This window comes from Trachemys scripta, chromosome 24 (assembly GCF_013100865.1).
Source record: "Trachemys scripta elegans isolate TJP31775 chromosome 24, CAS_Tse_1.0, whole genome shotgun sequence".
NCBI classification, from domain to species: Eukaryota; Metazoa; Chordata; order Testudines; family Emydidae; genus Trachemys; species Trachemys scripta.
Window position 1 is genome coordinate 1,138,898 of NC_048321.1, and position 15,905 is coordinate 1,154,802.

General features: G+C 57.7%; 1 protein-coding gene across 1 annotated transcript in view; it reads right to left on the reverse strand.

Moving 5' to 3' along the window:
- Positions 1–14,261, reverse strand: part of IGSF9 (immunoglobulin superfamily member 9) — a 50,264-nt gene extending 36,003 nt beyond the window's left edge. Inside the window, 3 exon segments of the mRNA XM_034756428.1 lie at positions 11,484–11,675; positions 12,833–13,245; positions 14,114–14,261. Coding sequence (XP_034612319.1) covers positions 11,484–11,675; positions 12,833–12,890 — 250 coding nt within the window. The 5' untranslated portion in view covers positions 12,891–13,245; positions 14,114–14,261.
- Between the last annotated feature and the right edge of the window lie 1,644 nt (positions 14,262–15,905).

Here is a 15,905-nt window from a genome sequence, read left to right on the forward strand (position 1 = left end):
GCCTCAGCTCTGGCCAATCCACTCTCCCCTGCCCCCCCCTCCCGATATCCCTGGAGCCCTCCCTGAACCCCTGTGAGTCTAAACATCCCCTTCTCCCCTACAGTAACTTCTGCCTCCCCCAGGATCTCCCCTCCCCCAGCAGTCCCCACCCCTGCCAGCCACCTGAGCTGCTGGTTCCCAGCCCGACCCCATCTCCCACCCAGCCTCCCTGTGGGGGTTGCAGGCCTCAAGCATTGCGTTCCAACCTCCCTGCCCCCGAATACACACCCTAGGCTGGGACGGGACTTGGGCCTTTGGCAGGAGTCAACAAGCCAGGTGCAGGGGCTGCCCCCAGTCCCACTGTTTGGGGCTGCAGGACGCCCAACTGGTGGCCCAGTGCACAGCCTCTTTCATGAGCAGGAGGCTAAGAACCCTAAAGAAGCAGCAAATGCAACCCCCTAATCCCCAGGGCTATTATCAGAGCCATAATCGGCTCAGAAGCGCAGTGGGCAGTTGGCTCAGCGCAGGGGCTGTGATGCACTGCGTGTACACACACCCTGCTACGTATGGCTACACCCCCCTACCCAATACACATAGCTACCCCGCTGCTACTCGCCACCCACACCAATACACACTGCTACACCCCCCAACACACAAATATGGACACTGCTACACCCTCCCATACATAGTTACTCCAATACATACTGCTAAACACACCCCGCTAGACGCTGCTACACATCCTCCTGATACACGTAGCTACCCAGCTACACACCGCTACACTCCCCGACACACACATATGACACTGCTACGCCATCCCATGCAGTTACCCCAATACATGCTGCTAAACACCCCCCGCTACACATCCTCCTGATACAAGTAGCTACCCCCGCTACACACCCCTACACAAATACAGACTGCTACATCCTCCTCATAGTTACCCCAATACATACTGCTACACCCCCCCAATACACACTGCTACATTCCCGATACACACACACCCCGATACATATACCCATACACACCAATATCTTATCCATCGACCCAACACACACACATGCACAGGTACAGACATATACACACACACCCTAATATACACATACTAACACACACCAGACACCTTGTTCACTTATATAGACCCGTGTCTTTATGCTCACACACTGATATGCACACACATACAGTACAACTCAATAATACATCATTGGCATGACAAGCTACACAAGTATCAGAGTGGTAGCCATGTTTTATGTACACACCAGGATCCCTACACACATATACCTACCTCTACCTGCACACATCCATATAAATGTGTATGAGCACACACACACTTTCTCTCAACATAGGTCACTGCTCAACTATCCCTCATTTCACACCCACACTGGCCTCCCCACCTTGCAATCTCTGAGGCTTGTCCATTTGAACGATGGTGCTGACTCGGGCTACATGGGTTCATAGAATATCAGGGTTGGAAGGGACCTCAGGAGGTCATCTAGTCCAACCCCCTGCTCAAAGCAGGACCAATCCCCAGGCAGATTTTTGCCCCAGATCCCTAAATGGCCCCTCAAGGATTGAACTCACAACCCTGGGTTTAGCAGGCCAATGCTCAAACTACTGAGCTATCCCTCCCCTGCCCCAAGACAGGGCACACCCCAGAGCCCCACGAAGCTTCCAGTGCTACAGGTCATCACCCAATCCCTCTCTACATGGAGGTGGGCTCTTTACTAGGCCTCTGCCGGTTGAGAGGAACACTCTGCAACATGGGTTCACTGCACAGTTCACTGAGAAACACTCTCCACCACCTCAGCACAATCCCTCCACAAGACTCCCTTGGCCTAAAAAGCTATCAAAGGTCAGGTCCACATTACAAAGTTTTGCTGGCACAGCCATGTCTGTTAGAAGTGTGGGGTGGAAACCATCCTACACCTCTGACCGACACAGCTGTGCTGGCAAAAGCCCCTGCGTAGACAGAGCTATACTGTCCAAAAAGTCCTTCAATGGGGTAGTTCATTTGGTTTGGGGAACTGAGACTAGCGAAGTTACCATAGACAAAAAAAGGGGAAGGGATGCAGATTTGGATAAGTAAAGAACATATCAGAGATCTTCTGACCAATCTGAATGAATTCAAATGAGTGGGGACGGATGCTATTCACCTGAGGGTGCTGAAGGAATTAGCTGAAGAAATCTTGGAGCCAATGGCAAAAATGTTCACAAATTCATGGATGACAGGAGAGGTCCTGGAAGCATGGAGAAGGGCTAACGTAGTCCCCATCTTTAAAAAGTGGGAAAAGGAGGAGCCAGGGAATTATAGACCAGTCAGACTGACCTCAATACCTGGGAAGCTACTAGAGTAACATAAAAACATTCAATTTGCAAATACCTGGAGGATGAAGGGGTGATCACTAGCAGTCAGCATGGATTTACCAAGAACAAATCATGCCAAATTGACTTGATTTCCTTCTTGACAGGGTAACTCTTTGGTAGACAAAATATACCTGGATTTCAGCAAGGATTTTGATACAGTCCCACATGACATTCTGATAGATAAGTAAGCTGGAGAAATGCGGGCTTGGCAGAACTACCATTAAGTGGATATATAATTGGTTAAACCAGGGGTTCTCAAACTTCATTGCATTGTGATCTCCTTCTGACCACAAAAATTACTTCACGACCCCCGGAGAAGGGACCGAAGCCTGAACCTACACGAGCCCCTCTGCCCCAGGTGGGGGGCCAAAGCCTGAGCCTCACCACTCTGGGAAAGGGGACCAAAGCTAAAGCTCAAGGGCTTCAGCCCCAGGCAGGGGGCCTGCAACCCGAACCCTGACACACAGGGCTTCGGCCCTGGGCAGTGGGACTTGGGCTTCAGCAAGTCCAAGCCAGCTCTGGCGACCCCATTCAAAGGGGGTTGCGACCCACTTTGGGATCCCGACCCACAGTTTGAGAACCACTGGGTTAAACAATCGCATTAATGGAATGATGTTGGAGAGAAGTGAGGTCTCAAATGGGGTTCCACAGGGATCTGTTCTGGGTCCGGTGTTGTTTAATTCTTTACCAATGACCTGGATGTAAGACTAGATAGCATACTGATCAAATCTGCAGATGACACAAAGCTAGAGGGGGTTGCCAACACTTTGGAGGACAGAGCTAAAATTCAGAAGGATCTTGATAAAATTGGGGAACTGGGCTACAGACAACAAAATGAAATTAAACAAAGATAAATGTAAGGTGCTACACGTAGGGAAGAAAAAGCAAATGCACAAATCCGGCCTGGGGGATACCTGGCTTGGCAGCAGCACTGCTGAGAAGGATCTGGGAGTTGTGGTGGATCACAAACTCAACAGGAGTCAGCAATGCAAAACTGTTGCAAAAAAATCAAATGCAATTTTATGTTGCATTAACAGAAGCATAGCATGCAAGCCACAGGAAGTGATAGAACTCAGCACTGGTTAGGCCTCAGCTAGAGTAGTGGGTCCTATTTTGGTCACCAGTGTATATAGAGGATGTAGAGAAACTGGAAAGGATCCAGAGGCAAGTGACAAAGACGATCAGAGGGATGGAATGCAAACCATCTGAACAAAGGCTGAAGAAACTGGGTATGTTTAGTTTGGAAAAGGAGATTAAGGGGGGACAAGATAGCTGTCTTCAAATACTTGAAAGGCTGCCATAAAAAAGATGGAGAAAAGTTGTTCTCTTGTCACAGAGGGCAGGACAAAAGGCAATGAGTTCAAACTAGAACACAGAGATTTAGATTAAATATCCGGAAAACCTTCCTAATGGTAAGAACAGTAGGGAATGGAGCAGACTGCCTCAGGAGGTTCTGGAAGCTCCTTCACTAGAGGTTTTCAAAAAGAGGCTGGAGCCATCTGTCTGGGATGGTTTAGACACAACAAATCCTGCACCTTGGCAGGGGCTTAGACTAGATGACCGTTGCAGTCCCTTCTGACCCTATGATTCTAACCCTCGACTGGCAAACCCTTTCTAGTGTGGCCACAGCCAGCATGTCAGAGAGACCCCAGTCACAAGGCTTAGATGTGCACCAGGAGGGTGTCCTGCTGGGTTTGGGGTTTGTGCCCATTGCTGATCTAGTGGCAGGTTGCTACATACTCCCCTGGCTTCCCCCACCCCCCCAGACTTGCCTTCCTTCTCATGAACATGTGTGTGCTCACCAGCCCTCTGCCCCAAGCCTTACGCTCACAATCCCCTCTCAGGCTGGGTACACACCAGTATTTTGCTGGGATTCCCTGTCCCTGCACCAGCCCCTGTGCAGGGTTGTAGTGCTAAACAATGAAGTGGCTAAACTAACCTAAGCTAAACTCCACATCCCCAAACGAGAAGTGGGTAAACTCAGTTTATCCAAGTTTACTCAACTCCACGACCGGACTTGCCATGGCGAAGGGCACCAGCGTAGACCAGCCAGTAGCGCATTAACTGCCACGTGGCCTAACCCTGCTCAGAACAGTCCCAGGTGAGTCGGTCATCCTGGTATGTATGCCTAGTGCTCCCCCAGCTGCAACTGATTGCCAGAGGGGCTGCACCTGGGGGAGCTGAGGCAAATTGCCAGTGAGGACAAGGGGCCAGATCCCAGCCCTGCTGTAACGGTGCCCAGTGCAGGTGCAGCATGGGCCCAGTGTCCCCTTTTCTAGCCCCTCGCAACTGCCTGGCAAAGGGGAACATGCTCCAGCAATTCTGGTCTGCAGCCTGGGTCAATTAGAGCAGCCCCTAGGACTGAACATATGTAGGCCCAGGGCTGCCTGGAAGCCAGGAGACCCCTTCTTCCCCATCCCACTCTGCCCTTTCTGTGCCTGCCTGCTGAGAGGCCGGAGGGGTGATGGGTATCACACATGGGCAGGGCCAGGTGGGGATGGGTAGCAGAGTCAGGGAGCTCCAGGGGAATCCCCTCCCCCACCCCAGAGCAGCAGCCAGGCTCCTAAACAAAGGCCCCATTGGAAGGAACTAAACCCTGCAAAAAGACTGCAGTGGGGACCCCTCCTCGATCCCTTCCCCCAACCCTCCATAATCCCCTGCACTGGCTCTGCCCACTCCTTCCCCCTCATTCACCAAGAGGATTGGCAACAAAACATCATTGACCTTAGCAACCCCAGCCTCCCATTGCTTAGCAACCACTGTTCAAAGGGCTACAAGGGAGGCTGCAGCTCCCCCCCCCCACCCCCCATTAGCTGCTTCTGTGTCTAGCAGCAGCAGTGGCAGGTCAGGGCTGGGCTGGGCGAGGAGGGCAAAGCAGGGTGGCTGAGGGACGGAGGACTAAGATCCTGTGTCTTTGGGCCTCTGGGCAGGGAGAGTGACTCCCGGTCCCCAGGCCCCCACCTTGGTTTCACAGGGAGCCTGACTAGCAGCACATGGGAGCATGGAGGAAGCAGCCTTCCAGGAGGCAGCAAGAGTCATGGCCTGCCCCAGGCCTCACCAGCAGCAGCTGCATCCTGAGTGATTGCCTTCCCCTGCTCACAGACCCAGGGGGGCATGCCACATGTGGGGGTGTATATGAGATTCTTCCTGGCCCGTCCAGCTGCTCCCACCAACGGCTGGAGCTGTTTGAAAAGCGCCACATGGGAACTGTGGCAACGGGACTGAAATCCCAGCCTGACCTCCCTGGTGAAACCACAGGCGCTTCCCCTTGGCAGGCCCCACCCCCACCCCGCCCCTAACTCACCCCCATCCCCCAGGGAAGATTGAAAATAAGCAGCCAGTTGCCATGGGAATAAGGGTGTCATTGAGCAGCTCCAGGACTCTGCCCTGGGCGCAGCGCCCTCCCCACCCGTATCCTCAGCACAGCTCTGTCCTGGGCCCAGCCCCCACCCACCAGCACAGCTCTGCCCTGGGCCAGCACCCTCCCAGTCCCCCTCTTCCCACCATGGGTCTACCCTGGGTCCAGCCCCCAGCCCCACCCCCTCCCGCCAGCATGGCTCAGTCCTGGGCCCAACACCCTCCCCCCAGCACATCTCTGGGCCCAGCATCTCTGGCAGCACCCCCCACACACACACTCCCAGTGCAACGCTGCCTTGGCCAGTGACCTCACAGCTGCACCCCCTCTGCCCTTAATTGGGTCCCTCTGGTCAGTATCTATCCAGCCAACCAGCTTTTCCATGTGCCCGCCGCCAGGCTCCCTCCATGCACTCTATGAGTCAAAACAGGCTCATCTCTTTCCCTCATCAGTACCAGGAGAGGGGCTCTGCAAACCTCTCACTGCCCTCCTCTGGGTGGCCCTCTTGCCCCAGTGTGGCCAACTGCAACTTCTCCCCAGTTGCGTTGCCGCTGCGCCCACAGGAGTGGCTCCTGGAGCATGCAGGGCTGCTGGGGCGGGGAGGAAATGTGCTGTTATTGCAGTCACTATTGGGAGCAGAGACACCCTGTCAGTATCCCAGTCCATCTGGAAATACATCATCCCCCCCACGTGGTCTCTGCCGCTGGAGCACGCTTCCATGCATGGCACTGCACCTGCATTGGTGCCGATGCACACAGAAGTACTGAAGTGCAGCCACCTCTGGGGAGGTGGCAACTGGTCAACACAGCAAACATTTAGTGTCAAAAGGAATTGCCTGGGATCTTGAACTGCCTATACAAAGCAGACAGAACTCAAGGCTTTTAAATCCTCCTCCAAGAGACCTACAGGCCCAGGACCGTGCCCTGGGAGGATGAGGCACTGACAGGTTAGCATTGCATTATGGTTCCAGGGACCTAGGCCAAGCCAGGCTCTCAACCAGTGACAAACATGCCTGTAGCATGCTGGGAGCCTTGGCTAGGCTCTCGCGGAGGGGCCCCGCAAGCTGCTGTGCTTTCAGGCCTGGCCAGTAGGTAGCATCGGGGGAGCCCCTCACTGCTGTAGAGATGCCTACGAACAGCACTGAACCCTGCTTTCCAGGGCCCTGGCGAGACCCCTGGCCTCAGCAGCTCACATACCAGGAACAGCAGCCACAGCTGCAGGGAGAAAGGAGCCAGTTCCAAGCCACAGGCTGAGTGGAGCAGCTGGGGCAGGGAACCAACCAGGGAACCAACACGGCTGGTGGTGCTGCTGGATCCCAGAGCCCGGCCAGCCAGGAATGCCTTCCACATCCCCAGAAACCAGACCTCGGGGCAGACTTGGAGCCAGAGGCCTTGGAGAGGCGTGGGGAAGAAACAGTTGATCTCCACAGAAACTAGGCCAGAGTACAGAGAAAAAGGCAATGCGAGACCATCTCCCAGAGACCCCGCCCCCAGGCTGGGGAGGTGCACACCTGCCCAGCAGTAACCTGGCCAGCTGCTACAGCCCAGCCCCAGCCCAGAGGGCAGCTCAACCACCCAAACCAAGGACAGAGCAGTACATGATGGGAGCAAGCCCCTAAATATTAACGTGCCACACTCCTGCTCTGAAGATTGGCTATTCAAAGTAGTATCTTGCTCCTCGGCAAATCGCTCCCTTTATCCAGGCATCAGAGTCCCATCAGCTCCCTTGTTAGCCCTGCAGAGTCAGTTCAGCCATAGAAGAGGAGCTGGATTCCAGTCTGGCTTGTGCTTCAGCCTGGCAGTGGGGATGGGGTTTAAGGCATTAGGAGACAGACAGGTGGAATTAGCTCCATTGGGAAGGCAGAGTCCTGCTGGGGGATCTGAGAGTGGGACTCGCCCAGGAGCCTGGGGGCAGCACTCCATACTTGTCAGCTGAGCAGCAGAGCTGGGCCAAGCTTTTCAGATAAATAGTTGATATCAACTCCCCCCACCCCCACCGCAGTGTCTCTCCCACGCTTACAGCTGGCTGAAATATAATGATCATTTTTCACCTAAATCCTCCCCACCTCAACCCATGTTGCAAGCTGCGATTTCTGTGGGTTCAGGGCCACCCTGCTGGCCACAGGCTTTTCTTGGTCTGCATTTTGGTGTCCAAGACACCAGCTCTCACTGGCCAACTTGGGCACAAGAGGGATTTACTTTTTTTTATTTTTGCTTTTGAAACAAAGTCCAGCAATATTTTTGCGGCCAGCCCTGCTCACGCTGGAGGGATACTCCTGCTATAGCTTGCCAATGCAGCCTTGCCTGGGCAAAGTTTGGGTGCCCCAGCTCTGTCCCACCCTGCCCCCTGCAGCCTGGCTGTAACAGATCTTTACTGGGATGTGGTTTGTGTTAGCGTCACCAGTCTCTGCCCTGGTCTGCAGGGCTGTCAGTCTCCAGCCCCATAGCCAGCCCTCCCACTCCGCCCCAAGCCAAAGCTTTCAGCATTCCCTGCAACAGGCACCAATCCTTTTCCTTTCATTAAGAGAGGATCCTGTTGCTCACGCCTCTGCGTTTGCAAAGAGCCCCGAAAATCTGCCACTGTTCCACTTTAAATACCCTCTGAGTAGGAGAACATCCCACTCCCACGCCACTGTCCCCTCTCCAGCAGCTTCGCTCCAAATCCCACTCCGCCCAGTACTGCCAATTAGCAGCTTTGCCGAAATCCCCTCCCCAAGCTCAACCTTCAAGTGACCCACCAGGCAGGGCTGAGTAGGCAGCGCACACAGCCCCAGGGCTCCAGCAGCAGTCAAGCCACAAAAGTGTGGAGAAAGGCTGGCTCAGCCCCAGTGTGTGTGTGTGGGTGGGTGTGTGGGTGGGTGTGGGTGTTAGAGGACCGTTCAGACACAGAGATCCTAACCCAGGGCTGGCCTGAGAGAGGGAGAGGGTGTGTGTGTGTCTGTCCCCGTGTCTCCCAAGGAGATTTTAGTTCGGTTTGTCCCCAAATACTGAGCGACTCTCGTAGCTGCGATTGGCTGGGGCCTGAACAGGCAGGACGGTGACCAGTTCCATGGTGTTGTAGGACTTAGTCCTCTCCTGTATGGGGAACTGTCTGGTACTCAGGGCAACAAGGGTGGGGTGGGGAGCAGGGCATATTGGATATACAGGGTAGGTGCAGCTAATGGGCAGCACTGTGATATGAGGCAGCATGGATGAAGCGGAGGAGTGTGACACAGACAGTGCGCATGGGGCAGGGGCTGGGATACAGGGGCAGTGTGGATGGGGCGGGGGGCTGTAACACAGGGCAGTGTGTGTGGGTAACAGAAGCCAGGGATGGGGGAGCTGTGAAGAGAAGCGCAGATGGGGTGTGGGGATGGTAACAGGAGCTGGGGGCTGTGATGCAGGTATAGTGTAGATGGGGTTGGGGGGCTGTGACTCAGGAGGTGTGCTGTGACACAGGGCACTGTGGATGGGGCAGCTCAGGGGTTGTAACAGGAGCCAGGAGGCTGTGAAGAGAAGGCGGGGGGGGGAGGGTGGTAACACAGGGACCGGGGGCTGTGATGCAGGAGCAGTGCAGTTGGGGAAGGGAAGGGGCTGTGACCATCACACACAAGTCCACGCTCAAGGTTGTGCCAAGGGCTCCCATGGGATCCCAGCTCATCCCCAGGAACTTCCAGGAGGCCCAGGTGGCAGTTGGCTCCCAGGCATGAATTCCCCCCGGCAGCAGCAGGCCCCAATTGGGATTATGGGATTAGAATGGAACAAAGATCCCAGGAGCAGCGTCAATCTGACCTCTGACCCTAGCAAGAAAGAGCCTTTGTGTGGCCCAGGCCCGAGGCACCAGCTCCTGCGCACAGCACAAAGGGGCCAGCGGCTTGTTCAGGCCTGGACCTTCATCTGATGCCTGCCCTTCTCCCAGCAGCCCCAGCCCAACGATGCCCCCGCAAGGTTCTGTGCTACAGGTAGTCCAGCTCCCCTTGTGGCCTGCTGCACTGTTCTGGAGCCGAGCCCCCACAACGCGGGTCCTTGGCAGCTCTGGCTGGGGATGGGCAGGGCAGGGCAAGACGCTTCCTCCTGGTTCCCCCTTGCCCTGTGCCGAGCAGGATACATGCACATTAGGCAGCAAGACAGACCAGGAGAGACTAGTACACTCCGATGCAAGGCAAAGCTGTACCACCGAGCCACTGAAACACTCCCACTCCAGTGCAGACGATGCCGTGCATGGACACGGGCTCAGAGCCTGGCAGTGCACCTGTCTCACGCAGCCCCAGACAGGCCTGTTCCCAGGCTGGAGGGAGGAGAGTCTCCTAGCAAGCAGAGGCCACCAGCACATCAATGAGGGGAGGGTCAGGCTATGGGAGTTTCCTGCCCATTACACAGCCCCATCCCCACCCCCACACACAGCCATCGGCTGGGCTGTGTGTGGCTGAGGCCAGATTTGCCTCCCCACCCCCCCCAGCACAGAGCCTTAGACATAAGAGGGTGGGGGAGGGAACCCTGCCTGGTGCCATGCAGCCCCTCACACACACACACACACACACTGTCCCCCCACCTCCTCCACACTCCCATCCCTACCAGCGCAGAGGGTCGAACCAGTCAGTCCAAGCTGCAGGGACGGACCCCTTCACCTCCCTGCCTTGCCCCATGGCCATCCCTTCCCTCAGCTGCTGTGGGCAGGGGGAAAGCCCTGCCTGCTGCACCACGCAGCCCATGGGGGCGTGACTAATGCAGCCTGACAGCAGCAGCCCTGGGCTGGGGCCCAGCTGGGGGGGCGGGGAGGAGTGTGCGGCAGGCAGAGCACTAGTGCACTGTACATACAGGAAGACCCAGAGCAAGTCCAGCACAGGGAATGCCATGACCTCACCCTCCTGGGGCCCGGCCAGTCACTAGATACTGCAGTCATGGGAGGGAACCCAGGGTTCCTGCCAGGAAACTCCTCTGGGCCCCAGGGTGGGATGGAATCCGCTCGTCTCAGGGAAGGCAAACACCATGCAGCTGTGTAAGGCCAGCCCCGGGACTGCACCTCAGCCACTGGATCACATGCCACAGAACCAGCCACTGCCCCACTGCTTCCCCATTGCTGTGTCCCACCTAGGGAGCTTCCAGCCCTGAGACATGCCAGCATGTCCTCTGCTACATTCCACCCTGACAGACGTCTACCCCGATATACACCAGTGTCCCCTCAGCCACCTCCCAATGCCCCCAACTTCCCCTACTTCCATATACACCAGTGTCCCCTCCGCTACGTCCCAGCCCCACCCCTGACTTCCCCTACCTCCATATACACCAGCATCCCCTCAGTCACCTCCAAGCGCCCCCAATTTCCCCTACCTCCATATACAGCAGCATCTCCTCTCCTACGTCCCAGCCCCACCAGACTTCTCCTGCCCCAATATAAACCAGTGTCCCCTTCGCTACGTCCCAGCCCCGCCCCCGACTTCCCCTACCTTCATATACATCAGTGTCCCTTCAGTCACCTCCTAGCGCCCCCGGACTTCCCCAACCTCCATATACACCAGCGTCCCCTCCATTACGTCCCAGCCCCACCCCCAACTTCCCCACCCCGATATACACCAGCGTCCCCTCCATTACGACCCAGCCCCACCCCGATATACACCAGCATCCTCTCCGCTACGTCCCAGCTCCACCCCCGACTTCCCCAGCCAGATATACACCAGTGTCCCCTCTGCTACGTCCCAGCCCCCACGGACTTCTCCTACCCCGATATACACCAGCGTCCCCTCCACTACCTCCCAGCCCCCAGGTCCTCCCAACGGGTTCACCTTTCGACTGCTGTCCCAGCATGCACTCACCTACGTACTCCGGATCGACGCGTGGGGAGTAGAGCCCAAACTTGATGAAGATGGGGAGAAGGAAGCCAAAGCGGACCCACTCGATCACGTAGAGATGGGGGCGCGCCTCCTCTGCATTCAGGAGGTCACAGCCCAGGATCACGCTCTCTCCAACACGCCCAACCACAGCCTGAGACTCCACCTGGCCGTTACCTGCAGGGCCAGCACAGAGAGATTTCATGCTCATGGGGACGATGTCCCATGAGCTGCAGCCCACGGTCTCCAGTGGAGCCCCTGCTACGTCCTGGAGCTCAGACACAGCACCAATGGGCCCCGCATCAGCCAGCCAAGCCCCACAGGTGTCCAGGTTATGCAAGGAGAGCCCGTGTGCCCTGTCCAGCCCAATACCCTGCAGCGAGGCAGGGCCCATCACACCCAGCACCCTGGGCATGGTGCTCTCAGAGCAGGATCCAAAACCCTGAGAGGGAACAGCTCCTGGGGCCATAAGTGACTCCTGGAGGGCGCCTCACACTGCTCTGCTGAGGACGAGGAAGCGCCATGGGGTGCAGCTCACGCTCCCAAAAGGCAAGAGAAGGTGAGAGCTAACACTGCATCCTACCCGGCTTTGCCTGGGGCCCTGGCTTTGCTGTGGGTGCCACAACAACACAGTGCGTTCCATCCCCACATCCCAGCACCATTCACAGAGGAAGGGCACCATCTTCGCCCCCCTTTTTAGAGCTCTGCATGGATACAAAGTTTGTATCTGCATCTGATCTGCAAACATGGTCCGTGGATATCCACATCTACATCGCTGCACAATGCAGGGCCAAAGGGAAAGGAATGGAATAAGTGTGTGTGTGGGGGGTACTGCATCTCCCACCCCAAACCCTCTGCAGCAGGAAATAACTCTCTCGAACAGCCCTGCAGGCTGCTTGCTGGAACTCTAGGGCAGGGGCAGCGCCAGGGGCCCTCAGGGATCCAGTCGTCATGGTCAGTGAGACTGGACATCCCCAGTGGAGCTCCCTTAATGTAACCTGCTGCCTGAGCATGTGGGCAGGGCACCCTCCCCCGCAAGGGGTGAACGTCTGGGATTCCCTCCCACCCCCTCCTCTTTGGCAGTTCAGCAGCATCACTGTCTCTGCTCTCCATGAACATGGTCCCCAGAGGAACATTAGCCTTCTTTGCTGCTCTAATCATGGCTTCATCAGCTCTTGCACCTTCCCCACTGCACACCCCAAGCTCTGGGGCCTGATCAAATCCAATTCAAACCCACAGAAAGGCTCCATTGGGTTCAGTGGCTCCGGGTCAGGACCCTGGTGCGTACAGCTGTGGACAATACACAACACAGCATGCCATGTGCACTCGCTTACCTTCAGCAAAGTTGTTGGCGAAGAGGCTGAAGTAGGCAATCCATAAACACCAATTCATAGCACAGCTCCCCCGACAGCCGCGTTGCACCACCTGTCCCAAGTCCTCCGGCTCGCTGCACTGCCCAATTAGAGACCAGGCTGGGGGTGGGGGGCAAGGACCAAATGGCTGTGCAATGGGACAGAAGGGTCTGGTGTCCCCCAGGTGGGGCCCGTTAAGGCCAGGAGTGCAGGAGACTCCTTGGCACCGTTCCTAGGTTCTGTGCTCTGGTGGCCTGATGGGAAAGTGCCGCTCCTCAAACCAAGAGCCCTTGGCTAGCACAGACCGGGCGCTGCAGTCCAGGCAAGATCCAGCTTGTCTCAGCTCCCAGCTGCCCTTTGGTCTCCTGCGGGCTATGGGGAGCTCGAAGAAACACCTAGGAAATAAACCAGCACAAAGCCCTTAGGGAGCAGCTCACCAGCTGGGCTGAGCAGAGGGGCCAGGAATCCCAGCATGTCCTGGCCTCAACTAGACACAGCATAGCCAAGTGCTCAGAAAGCATCTGCCTCCCATTTGCACCCCTTTCTCCCCCTGCTCTGTTAATAGCAACATGGGATGCAGGGAGTTGCTAGCCTTACTTCCAGAGAGTCCCTCTGCCCCTCTCTCTATCAGCCAGCTGCCTGTGGGGGAGCAGGAGGGGGTCTGCAAAGGGAGATCCTTGACTACCAATGTTTCAGCCCCCCCTCCCCAGCTCTCCCCTTCCCATCCCAGCTCTCCCCTCCCGTGCCTTCTTTCATCCTTCATTTGTTCTTCTCTTTTCATCACTTCTCTCTCACCCAGTTCCCCCAGAGTTTGTGCCTTTCTGGATACAGCAAAAGGCCCCTTAGGGACAAGCACAGAGCCCTCAGCCAGTCAGCCCCTTTGGGTACGTTACCTATCCCCAGCCCAGGGACCCCTGGATATGGGGGTGGGGGGAAAGCCCTGTTCCTCCAGTCCTCTGGCGGCTGGGAGCCTTTGCATTCTGCTTTGCTGGGGCTCTTCCCAGCTGATGACTCCATTAATAAGAAGCACATGCCCAGCAGGAACCTGTGCAGTACCCGCTCAGTGCCCTGGTGCAGCATTGGACCTACTGCCCTCGTGCTGGGACCTGGGCATACAGCCTGGCAGATCCCGACAGGGGAGGCTCTCGTTGTCCTTTGCCACCAGAACATTTTTCTGCCAGCCCCATTCCCTGTCCCTGGCATTGCCAGGGCCCAGTGCTCCTGGGCACATGCAAGGGGAGCAGCGCTGAGCAGAGCTCCTACCTGGCCGCTGCCTTTGTTCTAGATCCCGGATCCGATTGCCATGCAGGGCCCCGAAGGGAGATTTCCTTCCCTGCTTTTATGCGGAAAACAAACCAACTTTCCTGCGGGGATCGAATGTGCCTGCAACCAACGGCAAAGTCCAGCCTCTGCCCACGCCCAACCACCCCCGCCCCGCCCCACTGCCATCGCCGGTGCAAAACATTCAAAAACAAACACTGTGGCGTCTGGCGCGGGCAGCCCCCATTGGCCAGGCTCGCCCCCCACCGCAGCCTCTTCCCTCGCACCTCCCTGTGTTCACCCTTCCCACGGGATCTCAGCGGCCCCCCCGGCTGGGTCACAGACGGCGAAGCGGAAGCACAGAGGGGGCAGTGGGAGGGACAGAACCCAGGAGTCCTCCCAACCCTCATCCCTGCTACCTGGAGACACCCCCCCCTTCCCCCGCGCGGCCCAGAATGGAACCCAGGAGTCCGGCCCCAGCACAACCGCCTTGCGCCCCCCGGGTACCTGCACGCGCGCTCGCCATGGGCACACAAGGCTCCCCCGCTGGCACCGCGGCGTCCCGCGCACCCCGAGCGTTAGCGCAGCCTCAGCGCCATGGTCCGGTCGCCAATCCCCCCGGCCTGCGCCCGGACACGCTTCGGGACCGGCAGGGGCCTCTCCCGGGCACCCGCATCAGGCGGGCAGCGAGTCGGCGCCGCGCGAGCTCCCGGGACCCCGGCGCTCATCCCCAGCCCGGGCCGGCTGCTTCGCTGGGACGCGCAGGAGGGAGCTCGTCAGGTCCCCCGCGGCCCCGATCCCGCCAGCCCGCTTGGAACCAGCAATACAATAGGGGGCGGTGCCTCCGCTCCCCCACAAGCCGCCCGTTGCCATGGGGACAGCCAATGCCCTGCGAGAGCTTCGGGCTCCCTCCGCGTCTCCAATCGCCGGGCCCGCCCGGCCTGCCTGCAGCTCCGGGAGCGGGCGGGGTACGTCGGACCGGGCTCCGCCTGGTGTCCGCGTCCGCCCTGCGCGGGGCCGGGGGCTGAGCCCAGGACGGTCCCAGGGGACCGCTGGCACAGCGCAGCTCGCCGCGCACGGGACCCGACGGGCCAGCACCGCGGGGCGGGCCGGACTCTCGGTCATCGCTGCCCTGGCAAAGCAGAGGCTGACGTGTGAAGTTCGCTTGTCTCCGATCTGAGCCAGGTGGTGGCAGCGCGGCCAGCCGGGACCCCCTGGCTGAGCCTGGGAAGCCATTAACCCGGTGCTGGGACCAATCAGGGCTCCTGGCTTCGGGCCCTAGCGCTGGCACTTCGGGGGAAGCAAGTCCTCGCTCTGTGCCTCAGCTTCCCCAACTGTAGCAGGGAGCTAGGATGTGAGCGTGTGCGGCTGAAGGCATTCCTGCTAGCGCTGGGCAGGGGGGTCTTAGCTACACCAGGGCTGCGTTCCCAGTCAAACCCCACGGCCTCCCCTAGCCCAGCCGCAGAGTGCTGCATTGTCCGTTGGGGAGTAACCAGTAGATGGTCCAGCCCCATGCAGGGAGCTCACTCCTGAACAGCCCCGGCAGAGAGATCACCCACCGGCCGGGGAGACTATCCACCTGCCTCACTGCTTTGGGACATTTTAAACTAGACTGAACCAGACACTGGTGATTAGGAGCGAGTTCTCCTTTCGCCTAGCTAGGAAGGGGAACAGGGGGAGCCAGCTGGGCTTTGCCATCCTGGGGATGTTCTAACCCAGCTGCCCCCAAGGTAAGCCAAGGGCTACTCAGGGCCTAGCCATGAGAATCACAGAAGCTTAGGAGGGACCAGTCTGT